Source organism: Camelus dromedarius, chromosome 31 (genome assembly GCF_036321535.1).
Source record: "Camelus dromedarius isolate mCamDro1 chromosome 31, mCamDro1.pat, whole genome shotgun sequence".
Classification (NCBI taxonomy): Eukaryota; Metazoa; Chordata; class Mammalia; order Artiodactyla; family Camelidae; genus Camelus; species Camelus dromedarius.
Genome location: NC_087466.1, coordinates 2595093 through 2611551, shown reverse-complemented (window position 1 = coordinate 2611551; position 16459 = coordinate 2595093). Strand labels below are relative to the sequence as shown.

Sequence of the window (16459 nt, the reverse complement as noted above, 5' to 3'; positions counted from 1 at the left end):
CTTGGGTGTTTACATACTGTGCCCAGGAAACCTTCTCAGACACAAGGACACGAAGCAGCTCCTTTGGGGTGCACCGAGGTCACTACTCTGGAAGAGATCTGCAAATGTGCCCCACTTCTGTCGTTGCTCATGCTTAGGTGCTCTTCATTCTTTTTTTGGGGGGATTTGGAAGAAGAAAATCTCACCAGGCTACTTTTTGGGAGGTATATTATAATCTCAATTCTGATTTTAAAAGACATCACCTGTTCTAAGGAAGTAGCAAGCAGCCCTTGCCACCCTAGGGGACAGGTCTGAGGAGGTCTTGCAAGCTTGCATGAGTGTTTATGTTCTTCCAGGAGGGATGGTCTTCTGTGAAGGTGGGATCCCTCGTGCCGGGTGGATGCCCCGGGGGTGGGGCTCCCATGTGGCCTGGATCAGGGAGCTGCAGGGAGCAGATGGTTCACCACGTGGTCCTCCTTATCTCCTGTCATCTCACATCACACCTTTGCCCAGGCACCTGTGTCCCCATTTTGCAGACCTCGAGATGGGAGTGGCAGAGCAGGGCTCTGAAGCTGCCTGTTCATTTGTGTGTCATGCATTGGGCCCTGGTCTTTGCCAAGCGTGGAACCAGGGGAGCCCTCTGGAGCTTTCTGAATGGGTGAGGGTAGGATCCTTACCTCCTTTTCCCCTCCACCCACGCCCCGTCCTGACCGGTGGTTTCACCCCCTTTCTGGCTCCATCCTCTACCATGCCCTCTGACCTTGCCTCCTCCAGTCCAAGCCCTTTCCTCTTACCTTTCATCAAGGGCTATGAACTGGAGTCTTCGGTGAGTCTGGCCCTTGCTGTGGCCTCACCCTTGCCTCCTGGCTTCAGCCACCTGGAGTCCTGCAGGCTGCTGGCTGGAGCTGGGTGGGGGAGGCCTGAGGGCAGCACAGAGGCACTCCCCCCGCCACGAGGTGGGGGTCCCCTGTTCCGAGAGGAGGGGGTGGCTGGCTGTGTGGCTCTGGGGCCCAGGAGAGAGGCGTGGGTGACGGGCGACTTGAGGGTCTGCACAGATGTTGGATGAAGCTGGGGGGGGGGGCTGCTGTCACCCAGGGAGCAAGGGAGGGACGAGCAAAGGTGAGGGCCCCAACCAGCCCTCAACTGTGGGCATTTAAGTGTGGAGAGGAGAGGGGACATGGCCACACTGGTAGGATAATCAGGAGGCGGAAGTCCACCTCGCCGTGGAGGGAAGGTGATGGGCGGCAGAGGGTCACAGGCCGCACGGGGACTCTGGTGGGCTGCTCACTGGTGTCCCAGGGGAGATGGAGTATTTCTCACTGTGCACTGGGTGGCCCAGCCCAGGGTCTGCTCCAGGCCAGGGATGGGAGCTGGGACACAGCCTGTAAGGAGCTCATTGGCTGGGACACACCTGGGGACAGTCGTGTGACCTGGGCTGCAGTGGGAGGTGGGAACACACAGCAAAGGTGGGATGCAGCCAGGATGAGGCAGAGTATGCTCTCAGAGCAAGTCACTCCCCTCCCCCAGCTTTGGCTGTGGCCTCTGCAGCGGGAGGTGGTCTTCTACTCAGAGCCTCCGAGGCCTGCCTGCTGCTCCCAGGAGCCTGGCTGCCAGCACACGGAAAATCAGCAGCTTCCCAACTGCGGCCCGGGCCAGACATGTGCCACGTGGAGGTCAGACCTTCAGCTGGACCCTGTGTGCGTAAAGGAAGCAGGAGAGGAGGCAGAGCCAGTGCAGCAGGGCAGCTCTGGCTGTGCCTTGGACCAGGTTGGGAGGGCTGCCCTGCAGGGTCGGGAGCGGAGGGACTGCCAAATGAAGAATGAGAGCTGGGCTGAGGCCGCCTCCTGTGGACTCAGCAATGGGGAGTCCAGGGTCCTGGCCAGAGGCACCCCGGGGGCAGGAGGGCGCTGGGAGCCTGGCTGAGGTGAGAGTAGATGTATGTTTCACACTGAACAAGGAACAGAGTGAGGAAGGGGAGAGAACATTGGCCACTGGGTTGAGGAAGTTGAGGGTCTCACAGGCCTCTGGCTTTGGGGAGTGGGCTGCCCTAAGTCACAGGGGATGGAGAGCTAGGACCAGGACAGCACCGACTGATGGTCAAAGGAAGGCCCCAAGCTTCCTTGCCGCCTGGTGAAACGACACCCCAGGAAATTCCCCCTCGGACGTGCCGACCCAGCTGTCAGGCTCTCAGCTAGTGTCAAACACCAAGCAGGGGACTCGGTTGATAATAAAAAATAAGTGTTGGGGCCCTGGCCAGGCCTGGTGCTGAGTCAGCATTACCCACAGTCCCTGGAAAGGGAGGTGGGTGGGGCTGGAGCTATTCAAGGAAATGGTCTCGCCCCTCCCTTGGACACACCCTCCTCAGTTCCCTGACCTCCGTCAGGACAGCGCCTTCCCCGGGGCCCAAGCCTGCTGTGTTAGATGTGGCTGAAGTGATCCATGTACACAGAGGTCACTGTCCCCTTCCCAGCACCAGAGGGTCACTCTGCAGCCCTTCTGCTCCCCTTGGGGGGGCCAGAACACCTCTGTGTGCCTCTTTTGGAGGCTGGGTGTGGGGAGAGAGGAGCAAGCAGGAACTGCCCAAGGGCCCCAGGCCCTGGCCCGTACCCAGTAAGGAAGAAACCCACACAACAGACCAGAGTCTGAGAGCGTTTTTATTAAGGGCAGCAGAGCGGGTCGCAGCATCTTAGAAAGCCTAGTTCCCACCGTGGGGGGAGAGGCGGGGCCCCCGCGCTTCGAGGAACCCAACCCGGGAGCGTGAATCCCTGAGTGGGCCCGGCCAGGCTGTGCTTGACAGCTCTCCCCTCCTCCAGAGGACCCAGCTGTCTGGACGTGGAGCAGCAAGGCTGCCTGTGGGCTTGGTGGGTGCCCGCAAGGGCTCCTCGGCCACTGCCCGCTGCGGGAGCAGGCACCAGGCCCGCAGAAGGGACCACACGCTGCCTCGCTCTCGGAGGCCAGGCCTCTGCTGATGGGGCAAACCTCAGGCTGCGATGCAGGAGGCTGCTGGCTTTGACCACGGTGGCCATCCTCCCATGGCGAGCAGAGAAGGGAGGGGGTGACAGGCGGGCAGAGCTACGCGGGTGGAGATACGAAGCAATGTGACAGTTTCCAAGAATGGCAATATTTCTGGATTCAGAGAAGCAACGAGAACAAATGGTGGCTTATTTGGACAGCTTCCGACAGAAATTGGCATTTTATTACAAATCTGCATGTGAGTGAAATACAGTCCAGCGTCACCTCTCTGCCAATGAAGAGACAGACGTGGGTGGACGCCTGGCCCAGCGCCCTTGCCTTCCTGGGCACAGGGACTCCAGAACCTGCCTGTCGCGTACCGAGGACTAAAGAAGCCGAGTTCATGACACTCCGCAGGCCACGCGCCTGGACACCTGAGCAGCACCAGGTGGCCTGACCTACCATCGCTCCCACTTCTGCACAGGGAAAGCCAAGCTGCCACACAGGTCTGCAAGCCCCAGAGACACCTTGCGGTTCAGAACTAAAATTATAACAGGAAGCAAAGGCTCTTGAAGTCATCTTCTCCACAGGATCCAGCCCCCTAAGAGCCAGATGGGAAGCCACCAGTGGCAGAAGTGGAATTGGTGACACCCGGTGTTTGGACCACTGGCTTCCTCTAGGTGTCAGTGACAAGACTCTACTCTTTCAGGGATAGTCCCACTTGCTTTGAAAAGACATGAACATTCAAATCCTTACAAGTTCATCTGATGATAAATTCTAAGGTCAATTTTTATTTCTACAAAAGAAGGCAGTCAAAACAATATAAAACATGTCAAGGATATTACTGAGTGAGCTTCAAGTGCAGCTTGACTCTGCGAAGGCCGGGAGTCCAAAGGGAGGGAGGCTGGCCTGTTCCTGGGCTGGGCCAGTGACAGCGGAGTCGCCAGAGAGTCAGACCATGCTGAGGAAGGGCTGCGGTGGGGCAGCTGCACTGGGGAGTCGGAGAGTGCGCCCCGCGCTCTGTTGGATGGACACACGTTGGATGGAGCTCGGTGACAGGCGAGTGTGGAATTTCAAACGGACATTCTGGCTTTAGCGCCGTCTGCAAGCACCCGGGCATCTTCCAGAACGGCTGCGGGGAGGTGCGCCAACCTGTGGCCTGGGGAGACTCTCTGGTGAGAAATTCCACCCACAAGTGCTCTGTCCTCTGACTGGCAGGCCCCCGGGTGGCCGCAGCCCTGGTCCGGGGGGTCGCCCTCAGCAGACCAGCCCGGCTGGAGTTCCATCACGACGTGGACTTCAGGGTCTGCCCATTTGGTGAGCGTTACTGTGGTGACATTAGCCAGAGTTTACAGAAGAGCTGAGCCTCCCTTTCCATGGCTTTTTTGGGGGAGGGGCAGGGGAGTGGAAGTGGTTGGTTGCTTGTTTTTTTAATTTTTTAAAAGGATGTTATAAACTGGAAGCAAGAGAATTTGAACCGACTCCCAGAGCAGGCGGTGCAATGTGGAGAGAGAAGCCCCTAACACCGGCACAGTCTCTTCTGTGGGAGATGGGGCCTGGGTCCGAGGAGTGAGTGAAAAATAAACTAAATGCAAGAAAGTGGGAGTTGCAAGGGGAGGGGAAGAAGGGGAATCACAACCTTTTTTTTTTCCTTTTTCTTTTTTAAAACCTTACGGGCTAAATGTAAATTGAAGATTCTGGATAAATTTGGACAGGAAAAGAAACACCATTCTTTTAAAGTAGATTGAAGCAGTGATTTTTTAAAACAAAGAAAGCAGAACTAGAACATCTTAAATTTTTAATCCTTTCTTTACAGGTTACCTAGACCACTTCTGATTAAGAAAACTGTAGAAAGTTAGTAACTGCCACAAGCGAACGCCAGGCGGCGGCCCGAGTCAGCCTCCAGAGTCCTGCTTTGCGGGGTTCTGAATGCACTGCTCGGGGTCTCTGCGCACACTCGCTGGGGTCAATCGCGGCAGATTTTAGTCCACAGGTCGCTTTTCCCCATATTTCTTTGTAAACTCTTCAGCATTCTTACAGAATTTTTTACGGTCCTTAGAGTATTCTTCAGCTAGGTCAGCCCGGAGTGGGTGCTCGGGCTGGGGGTCGTTCACCAGTGCTATGAGGGACTGGATGACTGCCAAGAAAAGGACAAGCACTGCTGGTTAGGACGCTCAGAAGGGGCACAGCAAGACCTGCAGCTCCGGTCAAACCTGACTTTCATCTCCATGCTTTGCAGACATAGCGGCCTCCCACTCACCTGAAATTCTAACCGCCAGCACTCAGCCCATCCTTCTTCTGAGAGAAGGAGTGATGGATGACAAACAGCCAGCACCACAGTGGACAGCGAACTGTACAGTGATGCGGCGTCCTCCTCCTCCTTCTCCAGGGAGCCTTCTTGTACTGACACACGGGGGATGACCCAGTCCCCACTCCCGACTCTCTCCTGAACTCTGGGGACTCAGGCCCAGCACTGACAGCCTGACTCCCTCTCAAGTGAAGTTTCTCCGGGGCAGGGACCAGGTAGCATGCCCAACACCAGTCAGCTCAAGGACTTTCTATCATGGTGCCCTGAGTGATTGTGACAGGAAGGGTGTGTGACAGGCCTGCGCCATGTACATGCATGAGCCCACCCTGAGCAGTGAGAAAGGTTCATGTGACCACCCTGTCTAATCACTGGGTGGGGCACAAACCATCCATTCCCAAGGCAGATGTCACGTGCTCCCTAAAGGGCAGTAAGACCCAGAGGTGCTGGAGGGCAAGCCCAGAGGTGAGGGGGAGGGGAGCACAGAAGGTCCAGGGGCCCCAGCCTCCTCAGAAGTAGGGAGCACGCAGCCACCACGCTTCTCACATCCGTGTCCCTCACTCACCTGACCCCCATCAGGATCAGCACCCTCACTGTCCCAGCAGAAAGGCCTCACGCCGAAGCCAGATTCCTTTCTGGGAGCGCATGCCTGTCAGTCACCCCAGCATCACAAGAAATTGACTAGAAACACTGTTTGTCCCATTTCTCCTTCTTTGCTGTATATCCACATGGAGCCCAAATGATTGCTTACTTGACGCAGTTTTTTAAATCAAAAAATATTTTTACAAGGAAGGCAGGGGAGGGAATAGCTCAGTGGTAGAGTGTGTGCTTAGCAAGCACAAGGTCCTGGTCCAATCCCCAGCACCTCCATTAAAGTCATTTTTTTTTAAAGGCAAATGCACACCATATTACCTCATAGGGCTGTGAAAATGATTTATTTATTTACTTGTTTTGTTGTGGGGAGATAATTAGGCTTTAATTAATTATTTTTAATGGAGGCACTGGGGATTGAACCCAGGATCTTGTGCATGCTAAGCACACGCTCTACCCCTGAGCTATCCCCAGCTATCCCCTCCCCCCATTAAAATAAGATTTAAAAAAACAAGGAAAATAAATGTTAGTAACACTCATGGAAAATCACTTTCACTTGCCATAACTGAAAGCACCTAAGGCTGCTCTTGTGCAGCAGGGACACCCCTGCCTGAGAAGCACGCTCTTCCAGGAGCTGCCCCAGCTCACCGCCTTCAAGACCCTCCACTGCACACACCGTGAGACGGTTCCATTTCAACTTCTGGGAAATCTGAACCACCTTTGCCTTTCAGCATAAATAGGCGGCTTCTTGTCCCTCTACTGGATTAGAAATGGTTCAACAGCAGAGATGACACCGGTAAGTTTTCCAGTTTTCCCTCGTATGGAGACTCAAGGCTCTCTCCTGCTTACTATGCCCATCTTAGCACCTAATGTTAAGAGCATAAAACCCTTTCTTAATCACTAAGACTTGCTTTTCAAAAGATACTCACTTTGCAAGTTTGCAATTTGTCTAATTCTTTTCTGAGAACTTGCACTTATTTGATCAAGTCTAAGTATTTTCAAGTTTATTTAGTAGTTCTGATGAGTATTTCATTCTTTCTTGGTTCCTTTGGGAGCTAAACTCTAATAAATCCTGCTGAGCTCAGCCTGGTTTGCCAGTAGAACACTGACAGCTGAGAGCGCTTCCCGAGCCGTGGCCGTGGCCTGGCCCATTCCCTACACAGGACAGCGCGCTCATCACATAGTCCAGCCTGGGCTTCCTGCTCTCACCCTGAAGCACTTCCTCCTCCAAAGTGTAGGGGCTTAGACACATTATCAGAACTTACCTCCTTTCTCATTGCATATGAGCAGAGAATAAGCCTATAAAGGTTCCTGTTTTTGTTCTTTCTGATAGCTCCTTTGTGATGGGGGATGTAAACAATACCTGTAATTTCCCCCTTTTCATGGCGATCCAGTGGGCTCCCTCCTCACAGAGTAATCTGTGAGGTGTACCTTCCTCATCTGCTGTGCAATGTCTTCCATGGAATGTGATACAAAATATAAGCTTATGAATCTTATCCTTGAGTTTGTTATATTTTTTCAGTCCTCTTTCTAAATCTTATCTACTTGATTTGTTATAATAGGGTATGGGGGACTAAACATTCCACTTATGAATTATTTGATTTTTCTTTTCATCTAATTGTGTTGCTGTGTTGTTTGGTACATAGAGAGGTCAGTATTACACTGGCTTTCCCACTGACTGTATTTCAAACACAAATCTCATTCAACCACCAAACAAAGCCGCTGCTCTGTTGCTCATGTCTACCAGAACCAGACAGTGCTGAGCACAACTGTTTTTACATTCTCTCTTCTGGTACTACTACTGCCAGCTCCTACCACCTTTCTGTTTGATATAGTTTTGCCTATTTTCTTGACTTTTCTCATGCTATTTTTGCTCAGCTTTTAATGCTTCTTTACTAAAAAAAAAAAAGAAAAAAAAAGATTTAATTCATATACCAAAAAAGAACTCTCTTAAAAATATACAGTTCAGTTGTTTTTAGTATATCCACAAAAGTGTGTGACACCAATTTCATCGTCCCAGAGAGAGTGCCCACTGTGCTTAGTCATCACTCCCTCCTCCACCCCAGCCTGACAAACACCCATATACTTCCCGACTCTGTGGATCTGCCTCTCCCCGGCATTCCGCATGTGGTCCATTCTCACTACTGCAAAGCTGCTGTGAATGCTGAGCTAAGTCACCACAAGTGCCCGGAATGACCAGCTACAGGGCTGCCCAGCTGAGCCCAATCAACCCACAGAATGAGAAATAATAAATTGTTACGCTGAGTCACCAAGCCTGAGGAACACGGGCATTGGCTGCCGGGGTTGGCACCCCTGAAGTGTGTGAGGACACACGCGCTCAAGGCCGTGCCAGCACGAATCCAGAAGTGATCTAGAGAGAAGCCCTCACCATCTCCAGTCACAAAACAGAGGTTCTGCTCTCACTGCAGGTACAAGAGCGTCCCTTTTAAGATAAAATTTTTATCTTAAAAACCCAAGTAAGCAAGTACAAAAAGAATGAAAACTCTCTCTCAGGTTATCTCACTATTTGAAAAAAGCATCCAAAACCCGAAACAGCTACGCACCCAGATCTGCAGCTGCAGACAGGGCGAAGGCTGCCACGGCCTCTCGGGCAGCTGCTGGGGTAGAAGGGGCCCCAGGGCGCGGTAAGGAGAGCCCTGTAACCCTGCCTGAGCCAGTGCGCAGCGGGAGGCGCCAGCAGAGCTAGGAATTCATAGAAAAACCAGTCACGTCAGTCTTTTACAGACATCGACTCGTGCATGACCAAGCACCAAGTCCCCTGGAGACCCTTCTACCATGCTCAACACCCACTCCTTCCTGCTAGTTAGCTGTGGAGCCTGATGGCCGCCTTTCACGGTGACTGTTTCCAACAAGTGAGGCTTGACTTCACGTGGGAAAGGCTTTTAAACCCACCTTCCAGGGGTTCCACTGGAAAATGACTGTTTTTATCAGTCACTGAAAATAAGCTGCAGCCTCTCAAATTCCAAACTCATCCATTCCCTTTAATTGAAAAAGACTGTAGAGTGGTTCAGAAAGTTATAAGAATTCTAGGCACCAGAGGATGAGGTCAATATTGCAAAGAAGTTCTGGAATTAAGAACAAAAACTAGACAGTCTACAACAAAGTCCAGTCACTTGCAGAGACAAGAGGGCGGGCAACCAGAACACTGAATCAAGCACTTTTCCCAGAAAACTGAGCACGTGTTATGTACGTGTACACACAGCACCGAGACATGGGGTCACACCCCTCACTGCGAGGGCAGCGAATGCTGGGCTGCGGGCAACGCAGTTGGCCCCGCAGGGTTTCTCTGGACTCCGTGTGGCATGGCCTTAGACAGGACTCAGGAGGCCCTGCCCGCAGCAGCGCCCCCAGAAGACATGAGGAGGCCTCACCTTGGTCGGTCTTGGTTGCTGGCTTCCAGTTTTCAGCACTAATTACCGGCAGACAGACCTGCCCCTTCTCGTCGATGTTTGGGTGATAGATCTTCGTTTTAAACGTGATCTTCGGGGGTTTGAATGGGTACTCTGCTGGAAAGTTGATTTCAATTCTGAAGGCCCCCTTATCATACGGAGGGTTGTCCTGGAGGGAAAGACAAGAGGGCACAGTGAACACGCCATGTCCACAAGCTGTGGTAGGGACAGGAAAGTTCTGTCTACTCGAGCAATTCATTTGTTTCAAGAGGTTACTAAATTCGGCCTCGTCACCTTCGGGGAACAACCATCAACCAGTGTTTCTAAGAGCAAGACACCCGCTAAACTATGAAAGGCCTGAGATTGATGCCCTGGGCTCTCTACCCTGTTTTTTAAATAGACCCTATTTTTTTTTTTAAAGTAGTTTTAGGTCTACAGCAAAACTGAGAGGAAAGCCCAGAATTCCCGTGTCTCTGCTCCTCCACACACAGCCTCCACCACCCGCCCGCCGTGCAAGCCTGGGTACACAGGGTGCCTGGGGACGCACAGCCCCTCCTCCAGCTCCGGCCTGACAGCACGCTCCCTGGAAAATGGAGTTCCTCTGCTGGGGAGTGAGGCTGGCACACACCAGGTCTCCACACTGTCCCCTGTCCCAGTCCCACCCAGGGAGGGGTAAAATTAGGGAGGGCTGAAGGGTGGGAGAGGTATTCCAGGCAAAGAGGATGAAGACTAGGATGGCTGGGCTTGGAAGGGACAGCATGGGGCAAGCCAGGAGGCTGAGGCCCCGTTTAGGGGTCTGAAGCACCCCACCAAGAGGCTGGACACACTGTCAGAAGGTGAACTGTGTGGCAGCTCATCAGGAAGGTAGAGCCTGGGGTCTGGATGAGGGAGCAGAGGCTGCAAAGATGCAGGCCATGAGCAGCTGTGTGAGGAGAGAACCCCATACACACCTGGGAAATGTGGGGTCAGGCTGGACTAGAAGATCATCTTCACCCTAACAAAACCTTCCCTCATCCTTTCTGTAGGGAACGCAGAATTCTCTAGAACTCTGTCCAGAAGTTAAAGTGGCAGCAGACCCCTCCCAGGCCTCGACCTATGTACGCACCCGCACGGCTCGCCATGTAGGAGAGCTGGACTCCCTGTAACTGATGAGTTTATGGGGGGCTTGGGGAACACTGCTTTTGGTTTTCTAAAAAGAGATTTAAAATGTTTTTCCTAAGTAAAAATCATGGTCATTTATACTGCTTGAGCCATGTAAATCTAACTTCTGTATGACTTCTGGCTAGTGAGACCTGTCAAGTCTGTTCACTCGTCATCCAGGAATGACCAACTGCGCAGCCCTACAGTGCGCCAGGAGCTGGGAGGCAAATCCGGGACCGTTCCGAACATCCACACCGGTGATGAGGTAAGAGCCACCACGTCCTGCACACCCGGCGCACGAGAGAAAAGTCAAGAAAAGCAGCTCTAAAATACAAGCAGCTCACATGACTTAATAGGAAAAAAACAAACAACCCAATCCAAAAATGGGCAGAAGACCTAACCAAGCAATTCTCCAAGGAAGACATACACATGATCAGTAGGCACATGAAAAAATGCTCAATATCACTAATTATTAGAGAAATGCAAATCAAAACTATAATGAGGTATCACCTCACACCAGTCAGAATGGCCATCATTCAAAAGTCCACAAATGACAAATGCTGGAGAGGCTGTGGAGAAAAGGGAACCCTCTTACACTGCTGGTGGGAATGCAGTTTGGAGCAGCCACTATGGAAAACAGTGTGGAGATTCCTCAAAAGACTAGGAATAGACTTACCATATGACCCAGGAATCCCGCTCCTGGGCATATATCCACAAGGAACCCTACTTCAAAATGACACCTGCACCCCAATATTCATAGCAGCACTATTTACGATAGCCAAGACATGGAAACAGCCTAAATGTCCATCAATAGATGACTGGATAAAGAAGATGTGGAATATTTACACAATGGAATACTATTCAGCCATAAAAACCAACAACATAACACCGTTTGCAGCAACATGGATGTTCCTGGAGAATGTCATTCTAAGTGAAGTAAGCCAGAGAGAAAGAAAAATACCATATGAGATCATTCATATGTGGAATCTAAAAAAAAAACAAAAAAAAAAACAAAACAGAAACAGACTCATAGACATAGAATACAAACTTGTGGTTGCCAAGGGGGCGGGGGGTGGTAAGGGATAGACTGGGATTTCAAAATGTAGAACAGACAAACAAGATTATACTGTATAGCACAGGGAAATATATACAAGATATTATGGTAGCTCACAGAGAAAAAAATGTGACAATGAATATATGTTCATGTATAACTGAAAAATTGTGCTCTACACTGGAATTTGACACAACATTGTAAAATGATTATAAATCAATAAAAAATGTTAAAAAAAAAAAAAAAAAAGAAAAAGAAAAAGAAAAAGAAAAGCAGCTCTATCACTCCAGGAGGCAGGACAGGCTGGGCCACCCATCCAGGGAACTTGGCTAAGCTCATCTTAACTCCTCTGAACCTGTCCCCTCCCAGGCTCGGGGGTGACCAAAGGAGTAGCTCAAGTGTGCACAAATCAGACAGACTGTTCGTCTGTCCCAGGGGGTTTTGCTGAAGGTGTGCTGGTCAACAAAGGATGTGTCTTCTGCATAAAGGCCTAAAGCACCCCATGTGAGTTTTCAACATTTAAGCGTTCAACTTATTGTGGGAAGGCATCTCAGAAACTACAAGGGACCTGGAGAAAACACAGTTTTACCATAGAAAAATATTCAAATTTCAGGAATCTGCTTCAAACTGTCCTCCTTCATCTGGGAAGTCCCCCATCCTCTCCAATAGGCTGCAGTGGGCTCTGGGTGAGCAGAGCAGAAACTGCAGATCCATTACAGCTCCCAAGCCCTACCCCTGAGCCCCAAAGCCACTGTGGCAACTGAGACCAAGAGGAAGCTTGTCTACCGCTCCAAACCGCCTGGGGCCTCACACCCACATGTCCTATGTCCCACCCTGTGGTCAAGCTGGTGCTTTCCTTCCCATGGCCACCCTTCAAGAACCCAAAGACCCCACCACACCCCATGTCAGAGCCCTTCCACCAGCCGACGTTAGTCACAGTTTTGTGTCACCAATGTGATGGCTTTCCCTGTGACTCAGCGAGGACACCATGCAGCTCTGTGCAGCCACTCCCTGACTTGGAAACCGGCCACAAGGAGATCCGGCCCTGTGGGAGCAGGCGGACCCTGGTTCGGCCTCCTGACCTACCACTCCTTCGGCGGCGTCCTTCCCCCAGCCAGGAACGGAGCTCAGCCCAGCTGGCGGCCCGGGTCCAGCCTGCTGTTACAGAGGACAGGGAGGGGCCTCCCCGCTCTGAGTGCCAGGCTGGTTCTATGCTCTGAAGCGTCATGGTCCACTCCAGGGTCTGGCCCAAAGCCAAGACAAGCACATGGTCTCTGAGCACAGTCTTCTTGCCCTGTGTAAACTGTCAAATAGTCATTCTCTCTTATCTCTTCTAAAAACAAGCTTCCGGGTTACCCAAATTATGAAATCTGTTCAATTAGCAGACTCATCTTGTGCTAACTTTGCTTTCTGAAGATGACTTCTTTGTACTGTTTTCAACACTCTGGTTTGTAGGACTTTTCACAGCACAGCTTTGTCAAGGAAGTCCAGGGTGGAGAGCCTCAGTGTGGTGCATGGACTCTGGGCCTGATGCCCCCGCTCCGCCGCACACCCCACTTGGCTGCGCTCTGAGTTTCAGAGTCCGGATTCCTAGCGGGCAGTGCTCCCTCCCAAAAGCAACCTGAGTGCACCCTGAGGTTGGTGGCAAGATTATTTCTCCTGTGAGGCTCCGCGTCAGGAAAGTGGGTGGGGGACTACAGGAAGAGGAACCAGAGAGGAGAGAAGGGACAGAGGCAGGAGGCAGAGCCAGGAGGAAGGACCCAGAAGGAGGATGCACCCTGGCGGCGCTCCTGGAGTGGGGCTAGGCTGCCGGCTCCCTCCTCCCCGCACCAGGCCCGGACTGTGTCAAGCGCTCCTGACCCCCAGAGCCCAGAGAGAAAAGAGAAGGCGAAGCAGCACCAACGCCCTCCCAGCTTGGTGAGTTTTTAGGTTTTGTCATAAGCAGGAACAAAGGTCTTAAACTGAGGTGAAATTCACACAACGTACACCTGACTAACAGAACGAGCACAATCCCATGGCATTTAGTAAATGCCCAGTGCTGTGCAACTCCCTCTCCCTCATCTCAAGACATTTCCTGTCACCCCAGAGACACACTCTGTGCCCATCAAGTAACAAATGGAAAATTCAGGCCACAGAACTGTTCAGTATGCTGCATTTTTGCTTCCATGGAGGCAGTGATGGGGAAGTGGGGCAGGACGGGGCTGTGCAGGTGGGTCTAGGTCGGGCTCACCTCCCTGAGCCCCTGGGTCCCGAGACCAGAGCACCTGCCACACGACCATCTGTCAGGTGCACTGACTCTCTCTTTTCAAAGCCAAGCGAAGTGGGGTTTCCTTGCTTGTAGTCAAAAGCAAAGATCTCACTAGTATGAATGGTGACTGGAGGGGACACGGAGGAGGGCGTGATTCAGAGACTAGGGATGGACAGTTTCAGAGGAGACTCAGGAGGAGGAGGATGGCCCAGCTGGAAGGAGGTTTGCACAGCTTCAGAGGCAGGAAGAGGCACGGTGGTCCCTGAGAAGGCCTCTCTCTCTTCAAGTTAATAAACAGGTATTTAACTCAACCAGCCTCAGACCAACTCAGAGTTAACTGGTGGAGGGCATGACCCAGGGACAAGGGAGCAAAGCTCCTCAAGAGGCTAGTGCCTGAGCCCAGGGAGGGGAGCCACTGTGAGCCTGTGAGGTGCTGCAAAGAACCTTTGAGATGGAAGAGCCTGCAAAGGTGGCTCCAGCTGTTTACAGTGGGACGTTATCAGTGTACTTGATGCTCATCCCCCCAGAATACCCTACAGGGCTCAGCAGAAGCTGGTGTGTGGGCACTGGGAGTGGTGAGCCCCAGGGAAAGCACGGAGGTCAGGAGAACAGGATTATGGCACAGAGACTGCTCCTCTCCCAGCAGGCTGGGGGGTGACCACCAAAGCAGTACAAGGCCTCTCCAGGAAACTTCATTTCATTCTAAAAACAATTATTGACACAGCTTTGAATATACAAGGCCTCAGGGATTCAAAACTGCCTCACAAGCCTGTGCTTATGAAGCCCAAAGGCAAAGAAACCCAGGGGTAGTCTGGCCATACAGTATGCAGAGAGGCAGGCACTTACTAGCTCTGTTTACAAATAAGGAACTGAGGCACAGACGGTTAGAAGAAAGCCTTAACTGCCATTGTTGATACATTTCCATGTGTACATGTCTCATCTTCTCATACAAGGTAAAACCAGCAGCAGCACCACCACCTGTTGCGGGTGACAGTGACATTCTTGGGGAACAGGCAAGAAAGGAACTCAAGAAACAAACCAGTAAGATGTAACTCAGAGAAAAGGAAAGGGAAGAAAAAAAAAAGGGACTCAAGCTGGGACAAACTCTCCCCTTAAAGAACTAAGGCCTCAAACCATGAAGTCAGAAAAGGACAAAGAGCAAAGAAATATCAAGGAAGTGGGGAGGGTATAGCACAGTGGGAGAGTGCGTCCTAGTATGCATGAGTCCCTGGGTTCAATACCCAGTACCTCCATTAAAAATAAATAAATGAATAAATAAACCTAATTACCCCCACCCAAAAAGAAATATCAAGGAAAACAAAAGACATCATAACATAAAAGAAATTACCATAAAAGCAAAAATTAGCAGATCAGAACACAGAAAAAACAATGAAATTTCTACTTCTTGATACATGAAGCCCGTATAACCATCTATCAAAATCCAGACATAGAAAACACAATCAAATCTTGCATATGAATACAGATGCAAACACACTAAAGACTAAGAAACTTAATACAATGGAATATTTTTAAATAGTCCACTGTGATGAAGGAAGAGTTGATCAGAAAGCAAAGAGGGGCTTAATTAACAGGTCACTTTGAGAACCTGCATCATAAAACCTAGGTGACAGTAGCCAGGTCTTTAATGAAATCCACTCATTTGTGATGAGAAGACAATGATTTAGGGTGCACCATCAGGAAAACAGCAAAGCAGGCAGCTCCAAACTCCCATCTCTCCAGAGAAACATAAAAAAATACTTCAGAAACTGTCAGAACCAACTTTGTCAGAATTCTGGAGAACAGCCAAAGGTATACAGCAACCAAATGAATGTAGAATCAAGAAAGAGGCAACTGGAACTCACGGTGAGAGAGCTCTGTGTCGATTCTACCTGCCGTCAGCCCAGCTCCGCCCTGGCTGGGCGACAGACCTCTTAAAGATGGACAGCTCTGTTTCCCGCATGGGGCCCTGGCACTTGGTTTCAGAGGGAGCAGGAAAGACCTTGCTCACAAATGACCATGTCTGTCTATTCTGCCTGACCAGGGGCTCCCTGCAGGGCCGACACCAGGAGCTCATCTGTTTGGCATCACTCAGAACCCACAGAGGATGGGGAAGTGCAGGAACTGCTCAAAAAGACTGTTAGGCTATGAAAACTCCCAGGTGGCTACAGCAAATGGCAGCGGTGGAGACACAACAGACTGCTTACAACAAGGAGCAAAAGCCAGAGAGAAACCCAGGACGAGCAGGGCATTCGGAAGCATCCAGGTGCACTGGGGAGCTAAGAAAGTCACACACACGCCCAGGACAGGATACACACTCTGAAAAGAACCGACAAGATCTGAAGCTCTCGCCACTGGCTGACTCCAGGCTCAAAGAAAGTCGGAAGTGAAGGCTGAGGCAGGACTGGACCTGGCTAGGCCCCACGTTAAAGAAGTACTCCTCCCAGAGCCAACCTGTAAACACTGACAGAGATTCTTTCTTTCAGCTCCCGGCATTCAAGAAAATTTCAGTTAAAACACCAGTGGAACACAAAGTCTTCAACAGTCAAGAACAGCTAATCCTGGGGAAGGGGGAGAATGTGATTTCTGAATTGTAATATTCAAATATCCAATTTTCAACAACAACAAAGCATACAAAGAAACAGAAAAGTATGGCCCATTTAAACAAAACAAAACAAACTGACAAAAAACTATGCCTGAGGAACCCCAGACATTGGACTTACCAGATAAAGCATTAAAATCAACTGTCTTAAATATGCTCAAAGAGGTAAAGTAAATCATAGGCA

At 51.0% G+C, this 16459-nt stretch overlaps 1 protein-coding gene across 2 annotated transcripts in view; it reads right to left on the bottom strand.

Moving 5' to 3' along the window:
* Nucleotides 1-2615: 2615 nt before the first annotated feature.
* UBE2L3 (ubiquitin conjugating enzyme E2 L3) overlaps nucleotides 2616-16459 on the bottom strand; it is a 36438-nt gene continuing 22594 nt past the window's right edge. For both annotated transcript variants that reach the window (XM_031443171.2, XM_031443172.2), the window contains exons 3-4: nucleotides 9220-9406; nucleotides 2616-5068 (exon numbers count right to left, since the gene is read on the bottom strand). In XM_031443171.2, the coding sequence (XP_031299031.1) occupies nucleotides 4914-5068; nucleotides 9220-9406 (342 nt within the window). In that variant the 3' untranslated portion in view covers nucleotides 2616-4913. The remainder of the gene's footprint in view (nucleotides 5069-9219; nucleotides 9407-16459) is intronic.